General features: G+C 40.0%; 1 protein-coding gene across 1 annotated transcript in view; it reads right to left on the minus strand.

Moving 5' to 3' along the window:
* Positions 1–19,497, minus strand: part of CCNI (cyclin I) — a 35,106-nt gene extending 15,609 nt beyond the window's left edge. The window contains exons 1-2 of the mRNA XM_005681795.3: positions 18,927–19,497; positions 12,248–12,404 (exon numbers count right to left, since the gene is read on the minus strand). Coding sequence (XP_005681852.1) covers positions 12,248–12,361 — 114 coding nt within the window. The 5' untranslated portion in view covers positions 12,362–12,404; positions 18,927–19,497. The remainder of the gene's footprint in view (positions 1–12,247; positions 12,405–18,926) is intronic.

The raw sequence follows: 24,318 nt of genomic DNA on the forward strand, positions 1-24,318 counted from the left end.
AACAGCAAGAGAATTCCAGAACACCTAACTTTTGCTTCATTGACTATGCCAAAGTCTTTGACTGTGTGGATCACAACAAACTGTGGAAAATTCTTCAAGAGATGGGAATACCAGACCACCTTTTACCCCTCCTGGGAAAACTGTATGCAGGTCAAGAAGCAGCAGTTAGAACCGGATATGGAACAACGGTTCCAAATTGGGAAAGGAGAACGTCAAGGCTACTGTCACCCTGTTTATTTAACTTATATGCAGAGTACATCATGTGAAATGTCAGGCTAGAATCAAAACTGCCAGGAGAAATATCAATAATCTCAGATATGCAGAAGACACCACCCTAATGGCAGAAAGCAAAGAGGAAATGAAGAGCCTCTTGATGAAAGCGAGAGAGTGAAAAAGTTGGCTTAAAACTCAACATTTAACAAACTAAGATTATGGTATCCAGATTCATCACTTCATGGCAAATAGATGGGGAAACAATGAAAACAGTGACAGACTATTTTCTTGGGCTGCAAAATCACTGCAGATGGTGACTGCAGCCATGAAATTAAAAGATGCTTGCTCCTTGGAAGAAAAGCTATGACCAACTTAGACAGCATATTAATAAGCAGAGACATTACTTCGCCAACAAAGGTCCATACAGTCAAAGCTAAGGTTTTTTCAATGGTCATATATGAATGTAAGAGTAGGACCATAAAGAAGGCTGAGCACCTAAGAATTGATTCTTTTGAACTGTGGTGTACTAGTTACAGCATTTAATATCAATGTCCAATATTCTCTTATTTATTAAATAAAATCTTCACAATGTCATCACACCACAAATCTATATAATCAAATTAAGGTTTTAAAGTTTAGGTAACACTGTTACAAACTAACAGTAATTTTGGAATTAAGTTTTCTCAATTCCTGAGAATAAGAAATTTAGTAAGAATAAGAGAATTTCTTTCTAAGGCAGCAAACAGACATTAAGCTATCTTAAATGGGCCATGTAACAGATTGACAGTCCATTAAAAACAAAACTAAACTGAACAGGAATAAATGAAAGATACTAGGGACAAAAGATGAATATACATTTAAAGATGAAAGGATACTGAAGGGGAAATTAATCTGAATTTATCATTAGAGATTACTACACAAACACTGATTATTATCATTTTAATCTTCCTACATATTAAGTTTTGGGTTTAGGCTTAATTTTCAAAAGGTACATACTTTAAAGCAATATTTATTTACTCTTCAGTTTTACAGGAACCATAAAAAACAAAACAAACCTAGTAATACTAATTTACTACTAATAAATAGAACAGATATATGTAAGTACTGCTGCTGCTGCTAAGTCGCATCAGTCGTGTCCAACTCTGGGCGACCCCTTAGACGGCAGCCACCAGGCTCCCGGTCCCTGGGACTCTGCAGGCAAGAACACTAGGGTGGGTAAGCACTGCTGTCACACAAAAAAGTACAGAAATGCCTCCGTGATTAGTGGAAAAGACCATTTTCAATGTGAGGGTTCCAGACAAGTAAAGGTTTAACCTGAGCACTGCAGGATTCACCATCATAACCACTGTGGATGGAAATCTCTTTAAGAACATATTATTTATCTCATTCCTCAGAAAGTATAGAGACCACAGCTTAAACCTTTTTCCTGATCACTCAGAGTCAACTTTATGAAATTAATTCCTCTATCACAGAGAGGTGCATTAAGAGTTATTAAAGTATGAAAGGCTGTACATCTTGATGGTGGGTCTCCTCAAATAGGCATTTCAGCTAGAATTTCTTCTCTCCTTCCTCTTGGTTTTCTTTAGCGTTGCAAGGAACAGTGCCAGGCGCTCCTTGTAGCCTCTGATATTGCACTGGCCAGTTTCCTTTATTTCAACTCCTCTTTCTGTCAATTTTCAGCTTTGGCCCAAAAAGTAAAGTATTTCTTTGTGGCCAAACCAACTAATCACGCATACATAATTTTTATATTTAGCTCTAAACTCAGTTATCACTGGTATTTATGATGGTTAACTGCCATATATATTTGCCTCCTGGTCAATTCCTTTTGTTATATAAAAACTGACTCTAGAATACTACACAAGAAATACTGACAAGAAAATGAGACAAAGATGGTTTATAACCTTTTATATTAATATCTCACCACCAAACTGGTGTTAAGACTATGAACAATAATTTGAAAACATCTGATACTCAGGACATTTAACTTAGTTCATATTAATGAACAAAAAGTGTGGATCATACAACAGGCCATGGGAATACAATGAAGAATGACAATCTCCCTGTTTAAACTTTAAAGCAAAGCCTCATGATGAGGCAAACAATCAGAAATCATTAATAAAACACAGTAAGATGAGAGCAGAGGTATGCACAGGGTGAGGGGGAACACTGGAAGGGGGCCCGGCCCAGTGTGGGAGCAGGACAAAAGGCTCTGAGAGAAGACAGCAACTACCTTGTATCTTAAGAGTGAGGGCAGGGGGTGATCATTCTCAAGGCAAGGAAAAGTACTAAGTATTTTAAACCTGTGAACTTTACTCTGAAGGACAAGACTGATGTCAACCTGGAGTCAACTAATGTCAACAGGACTAATGTCAACACAATAACCTAGTATTAAGCTCCTCAGATTTGCAAATAAAAATCAAGGTGGATGGAAAAGACTGCTAGAACAGATCCTCTGACAACTAGTGATACAATTCAATGAATCGAAAAGAAAACATAAAAGTTGCTCGTGGGACTGAAGTTGTGGGCTTGAAATGCTTGGGGTATACGGGGTAACAGGAAAACAACGTCCTAAAGAGACTACTTTCCAACTTGACAGAGGAACATGGAGTTAGGTTATTTACAGCCAGGATATTAAAGCCAGCAGATGGATCCTCACTCTCACAGAAGGAGTCTGAAAGAGTCAGCAAAATACTATCTGGATCTATGGCTTCTCTAGAGGTAGGAGGAAATAGACACAGCCCTACAGCTAGCCCCTGGGTACTGGTTTTAAAATATTCCATTCTCCACAGAGCCGTGAGGTGTTACTTTTAAGAGCTGGACCAGGAGCCCCTAAAGGTCCCTGAGAACCAACTGAAGCAGCCACAAAACTTTTAGATGGAGACAATTAAACATTCAAGAGAAATTAAATTTCTACAAAGGGGAGCTTTTATCTAAAAACGCCAAAAAAAACCCCAAAAAAAACACCAATGTTAATTAAGCCATCTGAACAATTCAATGACAATGAAATAAATTAATACAAGGAGAGGCAGATGGTGATACAATCTGATGAAAGTGGGTAGGCTTTTAGGGAAGTGAAAGAACAATGATCTAGAAGAGCAATAAGGAGCAAAAACAGCATTAATTCAATACCTTCAGGTTGGATATGGGGGGGGGAAATCCCTAAGTAACAGATTACATTACATAATGTGACTGTGTTTGACATTAAACAAATAACACAAACATATAACTGTAAGAAGTCTCACAAAAGAAGGACATAATGCGCTGTAACAAGAGGTATAACACGTGGGAACACAGCTAGAGATTTACATACTACAACTAAGTGATTTAACTTGTGTGAAACACATAGAATGCAAACAGCAGTTAAATGTTAGTTTTGCCCTTTTCCTTCCTCTACAAATATCTAGTGCTTTGTGATGCCAGAAGAAACAAATTTACAAACTGTTACTTATAAATAGTTCTTTCAAACCAATTATAATGCAAATAATTATGAAAGAAAACATGACACTCTTTGGACTTTAACATACCTTGTATTAAAAAATCTGAGAATGGAGCCAAGAAAGCATTCTCGCATGGCTAGTATTATCATTACTAGCCAAAACTAACAGAAAGCAAAAAATCCCCACAGAAGATAAGTTTGCAAAGACTCACTCATATTTCCTGATCAAGAGATCTGTTTTCTCTTATACGGATTGCTCAAATAGGGTTAAGAGAATTCAGTATAGTGGTTGAACAACTAATCCCAAAGAGAATTTATAATGGTTTGATTCAACATGGTAAAACACAGAGCTTTCTGCTACTCTGATTATTAAAACACAAATTCTGTCTCTACCTAAAAGATGAAATATAATCCCCCAGGCAGGGCATGCAAATCCCTCTCTGACCTACCTCTCCAGTTTCACTCACCTTCCATCCCTTTCTGCTTTAAAATGCATAAGAGCAGTACTTCTATTTATGGTTTCTTCCTTGCTCCTGTAACGCTATTTTATATCACTGCTTCCTTCTGGTTGAAACACACTTCTTGCTCTTTACTTGCTTTTTTATTTCTCCTTTAAGAGCTTTTTCAGCCATCACTCCCTCCCAGACACTTTTCCTGATCACTCAAATCGGGCTGAGTACTTTCCTGTGCTCCCACATCATCTCCTGTCACAACTGTTCAATACTTTTTCAAAAAATCACCTTACTGCTTTTGGCTATGACTGAGTAGGGAGCAGCAAACCTACACTCTAGCCGAAAACAGCTAGAAAGGCCCCTAACAGTGACAGAAAGGCATCAGAACTGCTAGGACAGCCAGGCCTTGCGGAGCCGAGATTCCAGAGAGGAGGCAACGAATAGAGATGAGTCTGCATAGCTTCCCCTTTCAGGCATCTGCCCATCTTGTGAATATGGCAAGAGGTGTAAAGTATGAGCAAAGAAACCAACAGCGTTTTGGGGAGTCTTACAAGGCAAGAGTTAAAATTTGGTGACTTGAACAGCCAAGAACCTAGCGGGAAGAGGGAGGGTCAGAGATCTGGATGTGACGCTCGGCTGATTTTCCTCTTAATTAATTTTCTGAATGAAATTCTGAAGTTGGGAAGGACAAGGATCTAAGTGGCTAAGCAGAAAGTCTCTGAAAAGTAAGAATGAACTCTGGGAAGAGTGTAGCGCCCTTCCAGGAATGAGGGCACTAGTAAACACTCTAAGCTTTCAGCTGGGATCCTGGGCTACTCTCTAAAGTTGGGGACAACCAGAAATAGACGAAGCTATACTCAACAGCAACCCAGCCTCCCATCAGCATAGTCCTTCAACGGATTCAAGCTTCTTCTTCAGTTTGCCCACCACTGGGAAGATTGAGCCCTCCTGCAGAAAAAAAAAAACATCTAGAGCCTCTACAATTTCTCATGATGTTCAGCAACCAGTCAAAAATAACCAGGCATGACAAGACAAAGAACCAAGTAATCAAAAACAAGGAAGAAAAAAAAGGGGGACAATAAAAAGATCTTGGTCTTTGCATTATCAGAAAAGGACTTGATACACAAATAGAGAGGAAGACAGATGAGAAAATGAAAATGTTCACTAAAGAAATGAAATCTATTAAAAAAAATCCAAAAGGGAAATTTTAGAACTGAGACATGTAACAACTCAAATTAAGAACCTAATATGAAATCTAAACAACAAACTCAGCAAGAGTAGACAGCGATGCTTTATAGTGCTAAATGAATTAAAAAAGAAAAATTTCTTTTGAGATAAAGCATCTATATCTCAAGATAAAGAACAGAAAACTATACAAAGAAAGTAGACAGAAATAATGGAAAAAGAGCAAAACTTAAAAAAAAAATGTACAATAGGGAAAAATCAACAGAATTGAAAGGCTGACAGACCTCTAGAAAGACTGATCAAGAAAAACCACATGCCAAATAAAAAAGGGCATATTAAAGAGAGAATACTTTGAGTAACTTTATACAAATAACTGGAAACTGTAGATGAAATGAATTCCTTAAAAAACACAATTCACCAAAACTGCTGCTGCTGCTGTCACTTCAGTCGTGTAAAACGGTGATAACATTTAAATGAAGACCTGATTAGCCTCATACTGACCAAAGATATTAGACTAATTAGTAAATACCTTATCCACAAATAAATCTCTAGGCTCCAGGGGCTTTGAAGCAAAACCATCCAACATTGAAGAAAGAAATAGTATCAATTTAAACAAATGGAGAGCACTGGGGGAAAAAAAGCAGGAATAATTCCCAACTCATTTTACAAAGCCGGCATAACTCTATCATGAGAATCTAACAAGGGCATTACAAACCAATCTTACCCATGACCTTAGATGGAAGACTCCTAGCCAAAATGTTAATAAGATCCAATGATGTATAAAAATTCAACACTTATTCATAAAAAAAAAAAACTCCAAGCAAACCAAGCCAGAGAAAAGAATTTCTTAATCTGATAAAGATTAAAAAATATATAGCAACTATTAGAGTTAATGGTAAAATATTGAAAGCTTTCTCCTCAAATGGAGACTTCAGCAGTATTCTGGAAACCCTAGTTAATTCTGAAAAACAGCGAGAAAAGAAAGTTGTAAGGACTGGAAAGAACAAAATAAAACCATGATTATTCACATTTGACATGACAGAGTATAATACACAGAAAATCCTAGAGACTCTGCAAACTACTTAGTTAATTTAGTATGGTCTATATAAAAATCTACCAGCATATAGAAGCAAGCACATAAAAAATTTAAAATGATACCATTTGTAATAGCCTCAACAAGTCTCAAATACCCAGGAATAAACCTAAATTCTCAAATATTATTAAAAGAAACTGAAGACCATCTTTAAAGAAAAATGGAGAAATACTCTATGTTCATGGATTAGAAGACTCATTATAAACATGTTCATTCTTCCCCCAATCAATCTACAGATTCAGTAAAACCAAAACCCCACAATTTTTTTGTTTTTTGAAAACTGGCAAGTGTATTAAAAGTATTGATACATACAGAAGAGCAAAGGGCTCAAAACAGCCAAGGCAACTGTTAAGAAAAAAAAAAAGAACAAAGTATATGCCACCAAAGACATTATTATGCTACAATAACTGAGGCAGTGTGGTATTTAAGAGACGTGAACAGATCAATGAAGAGAGGCAAGAAACTGACCCACAAATGTGTTTACTCATATACAGCAGTCAGTCATTAATAACAAAAATACATTATGGGGCAGTGGCACAAACAGTATTTCTAATCAATAGTACTGGTTTTCTAAATGGAGAAAAATTATTTTTGACTCCTATTATTACTCCGGGTGAGGCAAACATTTCTTTAAAAGGACTAAGCAAAAAGGAAAAAATTTCTGATATTTGGTCATTAAAAATCAAGATCTTCTATTTATCAAAAGTCAACATATACAGAGCTGAAGATATGTATAATACACAGAGCCTGCAAAACAAAAAACTTCCAACAATTTAAAAAGGAAATCAACAGAACCCAAGTGAAAGATGTGAACACACATTTCACCAAAAAAGATAGTCAATGGCCAATTAGCACATGAAAAGCGGAATTTCATTAGCTACCCAGGAAATGCAAACAAAAACCTAAAGTGACACTACAACACACTCACGAGAATAACTAAAATGAAAAAGACAGACAATATCAAGGTTCACAAGGATGCAGAGCAACCTGGGACTTTCATACTCTGCTGTAAGGGTAGAAAAAAAAAAACGGGGTGTAAAAGTGGTATAACAAACTCAGGTAAGTAATACAATTGGTGGTATCTGCTAAACCTGAGAATACACATATTCTAGGTTCTAGCAATTCCACCTCTAAGAATATACTCAACAGCAATGTACAAGTATGTTCACCAAAAGACATACACAAAAACGACCCTAATGACCATCAATAGCAGAATGGATAAATGAATCCCTATGATGAGATCTTAAACCAAAAATAATAAATAATAATGCTGAGCAAAACAGCCCAGGACATATTTTATTATTCCATATATAATTCAAAATAAAGAAAAACTAATCTCTGATAATAGGATAATGTTTCTTTGTGGGGAAAAGATAGATGATGGTAAATATAAGACATAAGAAGAGCTTCTGAAGGTGCTGGTAATGTGGTTAGTGTCATTTTGTGAAAATTTATGAGCTGTACACTCTATGATCTATATATACTTTAAGAAACTGTTTACTTAAGAAAAAAAAAAAAACAACCTAGGGGCAAATCAGATGTATTTATTTACCAAATCTACAGATGGTACAAAAATGACAAAAGTTAATGTATTAGAGCCAGACATCCTGGAATGTGAAGTCAAGTGGGCCTTAGGAAGTATCACTAGGAACAAAGCTAGTGGAGGTGATGGAATTCCAGTTGAGCTCTTTCAAATCCTAAAAGATGATGCTGTGAAAGTGCTGCACTCAATATGCCAGCAAATTTGGAAAACTCAGCAGTGGCCACAGGACTGGAAAAGGTCAGTTTTCATTCCAATCCCTAAGAAAGGCAATGCTAAAGAATGCTCAAACTACCACACAATTGCACTCATCTCACACGCTAGCAAAGTAATGCTCAAAATTCTTCAAGCCAGGATACAACAATATGTGAACCATGAACTTCCAGATATTCAAGCTGGTTTTAGAAAAGGCAGGGGAACCAGATATCGAATTGCCAACATCCGCTGGATCATCGAAAAAGCAAGAGTTCCAGAAAAACATCTATTTCTGCTTTACTGACTATGCCAAAGCCTTTGACTGTTATTGTGGATCACAATAAACTATGGAAAATTCTGAAAGAGATGGGAATACCAGACCATCTGACCTGCCTCTTGAGAAATCTGTATGCAGGTCAGGAAGCAACAGTTAGAACTGGACATGGAACAACAGACTGGTTCCAACTAGGAAAAGGAGTATGTCAAAGCTGTTTATTGTCACCATGCTTATTTAACTTATATGCAGGGTACATCATGAGAAACGCTGGGCTGGAGGAAGCACAAGCTGGAATCAAGATTGCCGGGAGAAATATCAATAACCTCAGATATGCAGATGACACCACCCTGATGGCAGAGAGTGAAGAGGAACTCAAAAGCCTCTTGATGAAAGTGAAAGAGGAGAGTGAAAAAGTTGGTTTAAAGCTCAACATTCAGAAAACGAAGATCATGGCATCTGGTCCCATCACTTCATGGGAAACAGATAGGGAAACAGTGGAAACAGTGTCAGACTTTATTTTTCTGGGCTCCAAAATCACTGCAGATGGCAATTGCAGCCATGAAATTAAAAGACACTTACTCCTTGGAAGGAAAGTTATGACCAACCTAGATAGCATATTCAAAAGCAGAGACATTACTTTGCCAACAAAGGTCCATCTAGTCAAGGCTGTGGTTTTTCCTGTGGTCATGTATAGATGTGAGAGTTGGACTGTGAAGAAAGCTGAGCGCCGAAGAATTGATGCTTTTGAACTGTGGTGCTGGAGAAGACTGTTGAGAGTCCCTTGGACGGCCAGGAGATCCAACCAGTCCATTCTAAAGGAGATCAGTCCTGGGTGTTCTTTGGAAGGACTGATGCTAAAGCTGAAACTCCAGTACTTTGACCACCTCATGCGAAGAGTTGACTCATTGGAAAAGACCCTGATGCTGGGAAGGATTGGGGACAGGAGGAAAAGGGGACGACAGAGGATGAGATGGCTGGATGGCATTACCGATTCGAAAGGCATGAGTTTGAGTGAACTCCAGGAGTTGGTGATGGACAGGGAGGCCTGGTGTGCTGCAATTCATGGGGTCACAAAGAGTCGGACATGACTGAGCGACTGAACTGAAACTAAAGTCAAATCATCAGGAAATTATAATAGTGTGTGCTATCATATGCGAAGAACAGAGTGTTGTAGAAGCAAACTGAAGGGAAGTGATAGATGTCTAATATTCTTACATGACCACTCTGTACTAAACTGCAAGGCAGGAGATGAGAATTGTAAGAAAATGACCTTGTAGTAGTGTTTAGGTGAAAGTAGAGGTGGGGTGAAGAAAGCTAGAGGAGAAAAAGCTTAAAAATATTTTATTTTTCCGCTTTAACCAGCACCAAAAAAAAAAAAAAAGCCCCAAAATAAAAACGTTGGTTTAGAGACAAGACTATTTCTCTTATGAAGAGTGAAAAAGGAGGGAAATCATGGTTAGAAGAAATTGTGAAAACGGAAGTAGAAAAACCAGTCCCTGAGAGCTGCAGAAGAAAATAAAAGCATTAGAACAGATAAGTGTCCCTGAGGTTCTTCTGTCAAGCGGCTCAGGCCCCTATAGCTCTTCACTCCTATCTCTATCTTATTTCCTATCACCATCAGACCAAGCCCACACACATTTTACAAGAACTAAGTAGGGCTTCTAGGATTCCCTGGTAGCTCAGATGGTGAAGAATCTGCCTGCAAGGCTGGAGACCCAGGTTCAATTTCTGGATTGGGAATATCCCCTGGAGAAGGGAATGGCAACCCACTCTGGTATTCTTGCCTAGAGAATTCTGTGGACTGAGGGGCCCAGCGGGCTACAGTCCATGGAGTCACAGAGTCAGACACGACTGAGTGACTAACACTACGTAGAGCATCTACTTGGCATTACAAAGACAAAACCTTAAACAGATCAGTCTTAGAAGTTCTGATACTGTTCTGTTCTCTGGTATTACACCTCAATAATATCTGTTAAAATATCTATAAAAATAGGTCAGAATAAGTGATAATATAGCAATATACTATAATCTTGATAGAAATCACCTTCAAAGACCATGTTATAAAAGTTTATCACACATGTTGGTTGCATGCTGACTTGAGATAACAGGAGAAAAAAATGGTCCTAAAAGCAGATATAATAAAGCTTTGAGGCTTATTAGAATGTCAGAACATAAAAAGCAGAAATTTCTATTTTTCTCACAATTGTATCCCCAATGCTAGAATAGTGCTCAGAATATCACACTTAAACATTTACTGAATGATTGAATCACACAACCACACAAAAATAAAAAGTATAATGGGAAGAAAACTGCCTCAGGTTCAAAATTATAACTCTACTACTTAGTAGTTGAAATCCTGAGCAATTTGGGACTATTGCTTTTTCCAAAGAATCAAGTGTGTGCGGTCTTACGGACTATTTAAGGGAAGCCCTCAAAGGATCAAGTGAGATATTAAATGTATTTGATAACACATGCAAATGTTCCTAGTATAAAAGGCTTTCATTCAAATTAACTAATTTTCCAATTCCCTAAATGACAATTAAGTAACACTAAAAGCAAAACATGTATTTCTTCAGCTTGTGGGAAAGAAGATAAAAGTAGGCTGGAATTAGAAAAAGCACATAGATATCAATAACCTATGGTGTGGTGACTTAGCGCTAAGTCATGTCCGACTCTTATGACCCCATGGACTACAGCCCACTAGGCTGCTCTGTCTGTGGAATTCTCCAGGCAAGAATACTGGAGTGGGTTGCCATTTCCTATTCCAGGGGATCTTCCCAACCCAGGGATCGAACCCAAGTCTCCTGCATGCAGGGGGGATTCTTCACTGTTAAGCTACCAGAGAAGCTCAGATACTGTCATTTGCTTACACATACTGAAAATTTATTGGCCATTATTATTTATCCCAAGCACAGAGCTAGGTACTAGGGATAAATGATGTGTAAAGACATGTTATATCAGTAAATTTTGGGGAGTAGACATATTCACAGCTATTTGTTAAAAAAATAAAAACTCTAATTATATGAAATTTCTAAGAGAAAAGGCATATCACTTCAGTTCAGTCACTCAGTCGTGTCCGACTCTTTGCAACCCCATGAATCACAGCACACCAGGCCTCCCTATCTGTCACCAACTCCCAGAGTTTACCCAAACTCATGTCCATCGAGTCGGTGATGCCATCCAGCCATCTCATCCTCGGTTGTCCCCTTCTCCTCCTGCCCCCAATCCCTCCCAGAATCAGGGTCTTTTCCAATGAGTCAACCCTTCGCATGAGGTGGTCAAAATATTGGAGTTTCAGCTTCAGCATCAGTCCTTCCAAGGAACACCCAGGACTGATCTCCTTTAGAATGGACTGGCTGGATCTCCTTCCAGTCCAAGGGACTCTCAAGAGTCTTCTCCAACACCAAAGTTCAAAAGCATTAATTCTTCGGCGCTCAGCAAAAGGCATATAGCCAACAGTAATTAAGAGGTAAGCTGGTGATTATCTCCCTAGTTTTCAACACTGACACGACCTTAGTAGGTTATGTAATTCTTTACTAATATTTATGAAGGAACAAGCTTTTGATCACTAAAGATAAGGATGTGATTATATTCAGCCTCTAAGGTGAGCTATGTATCTAGAAATAGAGAAGGCCTCCTACTCTAAGTATTGTGCTACAAGGAAAGGGAAGGGACACACCTATGTTCCTAAAGGTGTAACCCAGATAAAACAAAAAAGCAAACAGCTCATTTTTTCTCATATAAAGAATATCTTTATATATTACATACATATTTCTCCAATGCAGTGTCAAGATACTGTAACATATGATAGTGGTAATAAAAGCCACCTATCTAGAGCGAAGAGAGAAATCTTTACCTGATTTGTAGGTATTTTCGGCACATTCACTTTCCACATCTGGGCTTCCCTAGAGATTGCCTTTTCCAATAGGAAAGACAATCTCTGGTTTTCCAAAGGCCCTGGAAACTTCATGATATCCTATGGATCTGCCTGCCACCCAGCTTGATGTAGCTACCTATAAAAGCAAATATAAAACAATGTTCTATATTTAATTACACATATATAGTTAGGTGCAGCATTGTATAAATATGTTGGTACTTATTAAGCAATTCATAAAATAAAAATGTTATGAGGCAATATAGGATTTTGCAACTCTTTAAAATACCATGTATTAAAATGTTTACAACAATCATCAGTTATCTAAATTAACATTCTCCCTTTAAATCTGAAATTCAGTTATAGAGACAAAAACATGACCATATAATTGACAGAATCTTTGATCAAAACATCAATGTGTCAAAACTAAGTCATAGGCTTTTTAAACTAGAAATTTTTAGAACTAGTTGTCCCAAATATTCCTGTTTAAAATCTAATTGGATAAGGGCTAAGCAGTTTCTTCATTAAAAAAAAAAAAAAAAAACATTTCCACTCAGTATGAAACTATCCCCTTAAGTATGAAACCATCCTGAACTGTGCTTCCCAATACAGTATCCACTAGCTACACAAGTAAATATTAAAATTAGAACTGAATAAAGTTAAAATTCCTCAGTCACACTAGTCATATTTCAAGTACTAAACAGCTACATGTGGCTAGTGAATACTGCACTGGACAGTACCGCAAAGGACCATTTCTATCAAGGCAGCAACTTCTACTTGACAATGCTGATCTAGAAAGCCCAACAGTAAGGTAACTGGCACCAGTGGTAAAGAACCCACCTGCCAATGCAGGAGACACAGAGATGTGGGTTTGATTTGTGGGTTGGGAAGATCCCTTGGAGGAGGAAATGGCAACCCACTCCAGTATTCTTGCCTGTGTAATCCCATGGACAGAGGGGCCTGCCAGGCCCCAATCCACAGGGTTGCAAAGAGTTGGTCACAGCTGAAGTGACTTAGCATGCGAGGTAATTGACACTCTAAAATGAGCAAGTCTAAAATGCAAAGTCTAGATCAGCACAAAGCATCGTCTGAGAAGATATTTCTACATTAAAGCTTAAAAAAAAAAAAAAAAAAGGAAACCACAGAGATTTAACTGTATGTAGAAAACTGGAGACACTGTGGAAGGATGTCAAAAGAAGGTAATTAGATTTGATGAAAGTTAACTGCCAAAGAATTGATGCTTTCAAATTACGGTGCCAGAGAAGACTCTTGAGAGTCCTCTGGACAGCAAAGAGATCAAACCAGCCAATCCTAAAGGAAATCAACCCAGAACATTCACTGGAAGGACTGATACTGAAGCTCCAATACTCTGGCCACCTGATGTGAAGAGCCAACTCACTGAAAGAGACCCTGATGCTCGGAAAGACTGAGGCCAGGAGGAGAAGGGGTCGGGGGCAACAAAGGGTGAAATGGTTGGATGGCATCAGCAACCCAATGGACATGTATGTGCATGCATGCTCAGATTCTGCAACCCTACAGACTGTAGCCAGCCAGGTTCCTGACCATGGGATTCTCCAGGCAAGAATTCTGGAGTGGGTTGCCATTTCCTATTCCAAGGGATCTTTCTGACTCAGGGATAGACCTGCATCTCTGGAGTCTCCTGCACTGGCAGATAAGGCTTTTGAGCAAACTCCAGCAGATAGTGAAGGACAGGGAAGACTGGCATGCTGCAGTCCATGGGGCTGCAAAAGTCGGACACAACTTGGTGACTGAACAACAACAAAGCAACTAAAAAGGTTATTAAACTCAGAAAAAGATAATGCAAGAAAGTAAATAGAAGAAAATATAGTAATATAAGGAAAGCTATGAAAACCTGGACAGCATATTAAAAAGCAGAGACATTACTTAGGCCATATAGTCAAAGCTATGGTTTTTCCAGTAGTTATATATGGATGTGAGAGATAGACCATAAAGAACGCTGAAAGTCGAAGAATTGATGCTTTCGAACTGTGGCACTGGAGAAGACTCTTGAGAGTCTCATGGACTGCAAGATCAAACCAGTCAATCCTAAAAGAAATCAGTTCTGAATACTCATTGGAAGGACTATGTTGAAGCTGAAGCTCCAATACTTTGGCCACCTGATGTGAAGAGCTGACTCATCAGAAAAGACCCTGATGCTGGGAAAGATTAGAGGCAGGAGCAGAAGAGGATGAAAGAGGATGAGATGGTTGGATGGCATCAATGACTCAATGGACATGAGTTTGAGCAAGCTCCAGAAATTGGTGATCAACAGGGAAGCCTGGCATGCTACAGTACATGGGGTCGTAAAGTCAGACACGACTGAGCAACTGAACTGAACTGAAATATAATAATATACCACAATATTTACAAAGCAATAATAATGAAAATACTGAATAGAGATTTCAACACAAAGACTGTGATAAAACTACACTGGCAAGATGAGGGGAGTTAGAAGGCAGAATGAGAGCCTCATCTTTATATTTCAGAAGAAAACATAAATAATATCTAAAACTCAAACATCAAAAAACAGCAGTAATTATTTGAAAGTATGATTTTTAAATCACAAGAGAAAAAGCTAAGAGCTAAGAGTGGTTAACCTCTAAGGAATGAGAAGAGAAGAGAAGAGAGTGGGGAAGTCAAGCAGCAGGGGAATGCTGTTTTTCACTGAAGACCTCAAATAACTATTCCATTTTATCAACTACATACCTGTATTACCTATCTGCTTCAGATTCCAGGGATTCTTTAAAAAAATGTTTTAATGTCTAGTTTTAACACACAAAGTCCCTAATTTTTTATAAAAATATTTGAAAAAAACAAAATATAGAAGCCTCATCTTCAATTTCTGTGTTCCCTCTGCCCCAACTCTAGCTAATATCCTCTTCCCTATGAATCACCCCACATATTTCACTAACTTACTGCTTAACCTACTGCAAACTACCTCTGATTAACAGGACAGTGATTTTTTTTTTTGCTTCTTTAAACTTCTGGGTTTTTGCAAATTTTTTATACCAAGCATGAAGTGCTTTTTATATTAAGAAACAAATAACTTAGAGTGGAAAATAGAAACCATCCTGAAAGGTCCACCTAAAAGGTAATTTCTTCCAAGAACTATCTTCCCTATAAATTCCTTTGCATTCATATCATGTTTTCATAACCCACAGGGCCCACAGCAGTGTCCTGATGAAACAGAGATAGAATCAAAGGCTCATTTCAACCCTTGGGGCCAAAACCAAAAAACTATAACCAAAACAAACCCAACCAAGTCTGATCTCTTTCAGAGATCAAGCCTTCAAATGTTTGAAGGCTGTTATCATGCTCATCAGTTCATCGTCTGCAGAAATGAAAAACTATTCAAGAGTTCCTCATGTGACATGATTTTAGCTCTTCAAAATTAGCACGAATTACTAATGCCCTCTAAGACCATTAACTACTTTTTAAAATAGGGGCTATTGAATTACCGAGACAAAATTTATGCTCAGCTAAAACTCTAAGACTTTCTAAGGTACACTCTTAGGCAAACTTCTCTACCTCCCTGCCTCATTGTGCGAGGGCTTTTGGTGCTTTTTTAGGGGGTAGGGGAGGACATTACATTTTTGTTCAGGACCTTAAATGCATTCTTTCTTTAAACAAAGTTGTCTTGTTAAATTCCATTTACTGTTATATTCTGCTGAGATGTTCTGAGATTCCAATTTTGTTGCCTTGGTACTTTTCTCCACAATCTGAGATAAACAGACTCACTATAATTTCACTTAAAGTAAACATAAACATCAACCTCAGAAACACGAGTATAAACTAGATAATCACCTGTCAAGAGGTATTTAGAAGAAATACCTATACTGGATGCAGACTGAACTCCTTAGGTTCTAAGACTTCTTCTAAACCTAATTTTAATCAGTAATTGATTAACTCTTGTCAAAACTTATTTCATTCCTTTAGCTACTCTCACCGGGGTGGCTCACCAGGATCTGCCAGCTTTCTAAAATTAGTAAGACAAACTAAAAGAAAACCCCATACCCAAATGGCTTCACTGGTGAATTCTACCAAACATTTATAGAAACATTAAGACAAATTCTTCATAAACTCTTCCAAAAAATAAAGAGGAGGAGTCCTTCTCAACTCATTTTGAGGCCAGTTATAATCCTGCTACCAAAATCAAAGACTACAATAGGAAAACTGCAGACCAATATATATCTCTTTTAAATACAGAGGCAGAATTCATCAACAAAATACTAGCAATCTGTATCTGAAAACATAAAAAGGGGATTATACACCATAACCAAGCGGGATTTAGCCCAGGAATGCCAAGTTGGTTTAACATTCAGAAATCAATGTAACACGCCACAAAGTGAGGTGAAAGTCGCTCAGTCCTGTCCGACTCTTTGCAACCCCATGGACTATACAGTCCACGGAATTCTGCCACTGGAGTGGGCTGCCTTTCCCTTCTCCAGGGGATATTCCTAACCCAGGGATCGAACCCAGGTCTCCTGCATTGCAGGTGGATTCTTTACCAGCTGAGCCACAAGGGAAGCCCTACACCAAATCAACAGAAAAAAACAAACAAACAAAACACAATAGAAACAACAAAGATGTCATATTTCCTTAAACTTCAAAAAAAATGGGATATAAATAATACAAGCATGGAGGACATCCGTGGGGATGTTCTAGATTTTCCACGCTACAGAAAAGTGAAACTGCAGTATCTATCTGATCTGGCCACTGCAGATCAGATATAAACTCATTATCTGGATCCTGTAGAGAGAGGGTCACTTTTGGGTCAACTGACATAATGAGAATTCCAACAGATATGACAAAAGTAAAAGTATCAATGTTAAGTTTACTAAAGTGGATAACTTTACTGTGATAACTGATTATCTGTAGGATGGTCTCTCCTATTAACCTTGATGGCAAACACTCTCCAGAGTTCAGCACTGTGCTAAGTAAATAATAATAATAGTTTATACTTGTTAAGTGCTTAGCTAAAAAATAGTAAGTGCTTATCACTTGGCCAGGTATTGTTCAAAATACTGCCATATTAACTCCTCAAACTCAAAGAACGGTATTAAGTTTGGTGGTGGGGGTTTAGTCACCAAGTCGTGTCCAACTCTTTCAACCCCATGGGCTGTAGCCTGCCCAGCTCCTCTGTCCATAGGATTTTCCGGGCAAGAATACAGGAAAGGCTTGCCATTTCCTTCTCCAGGGGATGTTCTGGACCCAGGAATCAAACCCAGGTCTCCTGCAGTGCAGGCAGATCCTTTACATACTGAGCTACCAGGGAAGCACATTATTAAGTTTGTATTTTTATTAAGCCTCTTTTAAAGACGAAGAAACATGCACAGAAAGGTGAATACTTTTCACCTTTGATTGTGGCATACAATCAGAATAAAACATGTACACACCGTTAAGCTTCCAATCCTAACCAAGAAACATTTGAGAGTTCCATTCTAAACTAGTATGTCACACTGCCATGAAAACTCACTTAACTCAGTTTAACTGCAAACCATCCAAGTGCACCTTTCCAAAACACGCTGATTCTACTAGTCTACTCTTCACCAGTATTTAGAAACTTCTAGTTCAGAAGCTCGGAATTTCTGATGTGTCTGGTCCCAGATTAGCAAATCTGAATCTTGTCCATTCTTTCTTGTCTGTTCCCTTCTACTTTGTCTGCCACAAATGACCTGGAAAAGCTAGAAGCAGATAACACTACTTTTAATTTTTTCTGAGATACAGACTGTATAGCATAGTCAGACTGCCTGGGATGGAATTCTGGCCACCGTGTCCTGGCTGTCATCTAGTAGGAAAAATCAATTTTATGGAGCCTCAGTTTCCCTCATCTGTAAAATGTTTCTGAACCACCTACCCCTGTGAAGATTCAGTAAGTTGCAAACCACTTAGAACCATGCCTGTCCAATAGTAAGCCTCAACAAGTGTTACTATTAACATCATAATGTCACACTGCTATTGTTCAAACGCTGAGTGGCTCCCACCGACAGAATAAAAGTTGAATACTTTGACATTCAAAGATCTCCAGTCTGATGCCATCCTACCTCCGGAAAGATACCCTTCCACTACTTTGCTATCTAATTCGCAACTCCTACCCAAACGATCTGCAGTGGAATCACTAGCTCGGCAGAGGGCCTTCCGCCCTCTTCAACTTTTCGGTCTTACTCCCCTTAGGGTGCAAACTCTTAAGCTCAGCTCCTTCGGCAGATCTTCCCCACCCACCCAAAACCCCGAGTAACGTTCCTCTCCCCCGCCTTCCCGCAGGTTTTCCCCATCATCTGCACCCCACCCCGTCCCGTCCCCAGCACCGCCTGCTTTGCAAAGTGAACGATTTTCCCCCGGGTCCCTTGGGGGCGTTGAGGTCTAGGGTTGGGGGTGTGTCCTTCTTTGTGTATCCCCCGGGCTCGCGGAGCCTAGAACGCACACTAGGAGGCGATTTGCTGCAGCTACAAAAAAAGTTACGCGCTGACGGAAAAAATTGGCCCGAAAGGGAACCCAGCGGAGCTGTTTCCGAACTGGGCAGGGGCCGAGTTGTTGGTGAGAGGAGTGGGATGGGGGGTGTCCGGCAGGTTTCCCCGACGGAGCGCGCGGCGCTGGAGGGGGTCGCGCGCGGATCGCGAGGACCGTCCCCGCCCCTCACCTTCTCCTCCTCTTCTTCCTCCTCCTCCTCCTCCCCGGCAGAACTGTAGACCTCAAAGTGGTGACGAGGGGTCATCCGGGGGCCCGTTACCACCTCATTTTCCTCTGCGCGCGGCGACGAGACGCGCGGGACCAGGACCGGGCCGACTGAGGAGGGAGAAGAGGGGGAAGCGGGCCGGAGGGCGCGGGCGCTGGCGCTCGAGCGGGACGCACGGCTGCAGCCGGTGGGCTGGTCAGCGAATTAGTTCCATGACGCCCCTGGACCTGAGGCCGCCGCCGCCGCCGCCGCCGGTCCCGCTCCTCCAACCGCCGCCGCTTGTGCCCGGGTGGGGAGGGGGTTCCCTCTCGCCATAGGGCGGCGGGGGCCGGGGAGAGGCGGGGGGTGAGACCGGCTCTGCCCCTGCCCAGGGGAAGCGCCTCCGAGGGGAAATGGTGAAAGGGGGGGAAGGGGGAAAAATAAAAAAAAAAATAAAAAGGAAGGGGAAAGGGGGGAGAAAAATAAGAAAAAGCGAGACAGAGGCGATGCCGCGTCCGCTCGCGGGGAAGGCTGGGGAGGGAGGGGAAGAGAGAGAGAAAGAAGTGCCGGCTTCTTCGGCTCCGCCCTCGCGGACCGATTTCTAGACTCGCTCACTCCCCGTAAACAACCCTGGTTTGGTCTCACATCCTCCAACTTTTCCCTCTCCGCCGCTTTTTTCCGTCCAACGAACGTACTCAGAAGTTCGGCAAAAAGCTGGGCTGTTGGCAACGGGCCGGGAAAGTCTTTGGCATTGGGGTAGAAGGAGGGGTAAAGAAAGCTAAAGGTGCGTGGACTCGTTTTCCATGGAGCAGCGGAAGGGTTTTCTCTTCGACGGCACGGTGACGTAAGCGCCTCCTCGACTCGCTGGAAAAGACGTGCGGAGGCAGGAGAGTGCGCTGCGCATGCGCCCGGAGGAAAGAAAGACCAGGCTGAGCGCTCTGCTAGGGGGTGGGGTTTTATCTGGATGCTCTCCTGGCCAAACCTAGGGCTACCTGGTTTTACCAGCCCATCTTTGTCTTTGGGGCTTGTAAAAGGATCTTTTGGGGAAAAAGCCGGCGATCTGTTGCGTAAAAGTCTTGCATTCTTTGTTGACCTCGCAAAAAGTTCTGTGTTCTCTTCTCATCGTTGACATAAAAATAGAATTGCAGGGTTTGGTTTTTTTTTTTTTTGCTGCCACGTCGTGGGTGGAGGGAGATTCTCAAGTGTATTAGCGATCGGAGAAATTGCGGGGGGCATATTCTTAAGCACCTTTTCTTTTAAAACTAAATTACATTTCTGGCAGCCGGGAACCTACTTGGTAAGGCGCCAAGGAAATTCTGTACTGTTAACCAACGCATCTGAGTATTTCAGAGTAGGGTTACTACCACGTCTGTTAATGAGTGTGTGATAACATATAAATGTGTTTTATTTGGGGTTTCTTTACGGGTTTTGGTGATTTTTTGCTTATCTTTTTAAATTGTTGTAGTTATAAAAAGAATAGAATTACAGAAAGTTTTGAAAAAGGAAAAAAACCCTCAAACTGAACTGTTTACAGAAGTAGTCGCATTTGTGTTTTCCATTTCTGGTTTTTATATGCCTGTTTTTAACAGTCACTTAAATTTGTTTTGAGCTTATTCAGCCAGCTAGGTGCTAATAAGCTCTAGCAAACTGGAAGTAACTAAGACAAATAGCTTCTACCTTCGTGGAGTTTACTATCCAAACACAGAGGAAAACCGTGGAGCTAATTATCATTAACTAAAATCACCCAAAAGGGTGATTTGTTTACTTGTACGTTACATTCCCTCTGTAGAATATGAGGTCTAGGATGGCTGGGGTCTTGCATGTTTTATTTTACCGTCTATTCCTGCATGTAAAAGGCTCTCAATACTTGATCACTGACTAAACAATTAGCAGTATTAAGATGGAAAATTGCAGGCTGCTAGGGAAACACCTAATCCTAGACTAGTTAGGGATATCAGAGAAGGTTTCTGTGAGGAAAAGGCATGTAAGATGATACTTGAAACTACTGGTCATCAAAGTGGGGAAAGTGTGATACAAGCAGAGGAAACAAATGCAAAGACTCTGGATCTTAGATATTTTAAAAATTTCTAAAAGCAGTGTGGCTGGTCTTCAGGGAATTGAGGGGGAGAGCTCTGAGGTCAGAGGCAGAGGGCATGTCCCTATGACAGAGCAGGGACGGGAAACCCAGAAAGGATTTTAAGAAGGTCGTAGTTTGCTTTTTTTTTTCACCCCGGACTTCCCAGGTGGCGCTAGCGGTAAAGAACCCCCCTGCCAATGCAGGAGACAGAAGAGCCGGGTTCAATCCCTGGATTGGGAAGATCCCCTGGAGGAGGGCATGGCAACCCACTCCAATATTCTTGCCTGGAGAATCCTCATGGACAGAGGAGCCTGGCTGGCTATAGTCCATAGGGTCGCACAGAGTCTGACACAACTGAAGCGGCTTAGCACGCATGCATCCTTTTTCTTGCATGGTCTGTATGGCTGCATGGCCTTCCTTCTACACAGGCAACATTTATTTTGCATAATACCATTCTCTGTTGGACAGTGAAATTGCTTATGATTTTCAGTACTGTAAGAATACCAATTCCATTCCCAGGTATGTAGTCAAAAGAAATGTAAACATGTCCATGCAGAAACTTGTATGTAAATGTTCATAAGGGCATTATTTATAATGACCGAAAAGGGAGACAACACAGACAACACACACAACTGCTGAATGCATGGTCAAATGTCTATACAATGAAATAATATTTGGCCAAAGGAGGTACTGATATATGGTGTAACATGGGTAACCGTTGTAAACAATGTGCAGTCTTTTGTGGCTGGCTGCTTTTGCTTAGCATAATGATTCTATTTATATGAAATGTTCAGAATAGGCAAATCTATAGACAAGAGTAGATTGTGCAGGTGCTAAGTGGCTTCAGTCATGTCCCACTCATTGTGACCCTCTGGACCATGGCTCACCAGGATCCTCTGTCCGTGGGATTCTCCAGGCACAAATACTGGAGTGGGTTGCCATGTCTTCCTCCAGGGTTACTTCCTGACCCAGGGATCAAACTCATGTCTCTTACCTCTCCTGCATTGGCAGGCGGATTCTTTGCCACTAGCTTCCCTGGTGGCTCAGAGGTTAAAGTGTCTGCCTCCAATGCAGGAGACCCGGGTTCGATCCAGGAAGATCCCCTGGAGAAGGAAATGGCAATCCACTCCAGTATTCTTGCCTGGAGAATCCCATGGACGGAGAAGCCTACAGTCCACAGGGTCGCAAAGAGTCTGACTCGACTGAGCGACTTCACCTCTTCACCTCACCTCACCTCACCACCTGGGAAGCCTCAGAAAGTGGATTAGTGGTTGCTTAAGGCCAAGAATGGAAATGTGATTGGGAAATGATGAGTAAAAGTTTTGGGGTTTCTTTTTCATGAAAATATCTCACAGTTGATTGGGGTGATGGTTGCAAACTCTAAGTAAGTTACTAAAAGCTATTGAATAGTACACATTAAATGGATGAATTATCTGAGATGTGAATTATATATCAAAGCTATTACCAAAAAAACGAAGGGAAAAAACAAAAAGAACAATTAACATCTTCAAGTATAAGCTTTTTCTGGGCTATTTGCATTTTTATGGCTTTTGATGTATACCAATTTGCCAAAGTGCTTGGCAGAAGAGTTGACTCAATTAAAATGCAACCCAGAGTATTTAAGAGCTCTCACTTCATTACATACTTAGCCTTTGTGAAGCTTAGTTTTAATAAAACTGTCTTACTGTCTGTGAGATTGCCAGTGACAGTTTAATCTAGAATACTATAAATATAGTTATAAGTAATTAATTGGTAAGTAAGGAACTTGTTCCAGTTGTCCTAACAAAAAATATGGACTTTTTTATTAATAACTAATATCATTTTTTAAAAAATGAATGGCAGTTATAACACATGAAAAGTCTTTGAAATTCTGTGAGAAAATAAGGCATATAAAGAAAACTTTAATACTGTATTGATAGGGAATTCATATTTTTTCAATTAAAAATTTTTAGGAATATTTTGTCCAAAATAATAAACTACCTTTCTGCACCTGGTGTGTGTGTGCTCAGTCGCATCCGACTCTTTGCGACTCCATGGACTATAGCCCACCAGGCTCCTCTGTCCATGAGATTTCCCAGGCAAGAATACTGGAGTGGGTTCCATTTCCTTCTCTAAGGGATCTTCCCCACCCAGGATCAAACTCAAGTCTCCTGCCTTAGCAGGCAGATTCTTTACCATTGAGCCACCTGGGAAGCTCCTGCATGTTAAGTACTAATAAATAAAATATATCGATTACTCACTATGTACGAGGCATTGCGCTGAGCGCTTTTATTGCATTCTGCTGTGTTTATTCCTACAGCAGTCCTCTACTGTAGGTATTTTTGTCATCCCCATTTTTCAGAAGATAAAGAAGTAAAGTAAAAAGTAAAAAACAACAGCAGTAATAAAATAAGAGGTAAAGTAAATCCTCAAGAGGGGTCACGCAGCTTGGAGAGGCACAGCCAGGATTCCAGCTTGTCTTACTCCCGAGTCTGAAGTGTTTTTAGTTACCAGTCTTTACTGCCTCCCCTATGGGTATTTCTGGCTTGTGTGGAACTCTGAACAGAAATACTCACCCTCTGGTTATTTTTATCTTGCCTTTAATCTTAGAACAAATATCCAAACAAAAGTTTTTAGTGAGTAGTTCATATTTGTGTTTCTAGAGAGTTGAGTTCTGCCTGAAAACAGATTATTAACATTTTCTTACATTTGTTTTATTTCATGACTAAAATATGGGATCTTGAAATAGAAACATGCCTTGCTTCCAACGTAGAGTGACAGAGTAAGGAGGAAGCTGAGAAGCAGAGTGCTCTCAAAATAAAAGCTCTGTTCTGAAATGCAGTATAGTGAAGTGAGACCCCCCTCCAGAAATCTAGGACAAGTTGAGGGGCAAAGTCGTTTGCTATCTATAATCTTCCAAGAAAAATAATTAGAAACAGGCTAATAAAAAACAGGCCTTTTTGTGAATATGTAAGATACGGCTTTGTTTAATCTTTAAAGAGAGAAATTTCTAGTCTCCTTTGTCTTAAATGAAATTTTAGGGTAATGTTTTCAGCAGACAATTTATGAAGGTACTATCCTATAAGAGAAACCCCAAAAGAACAAAAGAAGTGATTTAATGTTCTTATAATCACTTATCTTTAGTGTTGCACTTCAAGATCCTTTTTACAGCCTCCAAATGACTTGTTTTCTTTAATCTCTACAGAGAAAATGTAAGAGGAGTAAACCTGTCAAATAGACATTAAGAGAAAAGGAATCCACATTCGCCAAATAATATAAAAGACCACCTACTCACTATTATTTAATTGAAGTGTAGTTAAT

The sequence above is a fragment of the Capra hircus genome, chromosome 6, assembly GCF_001704415.2.
Source record: "Capra hircus breed San Clemente chromosome 6, ASM170441v1, whole genome shotgun sequence".
NCBI classification, from domain to species: domain Eukaryota; kingdom Metazoa; phylum Chordata; class Mammalia; order Artiodactyla; family Bovidae; genus Capra; species Capra hircus.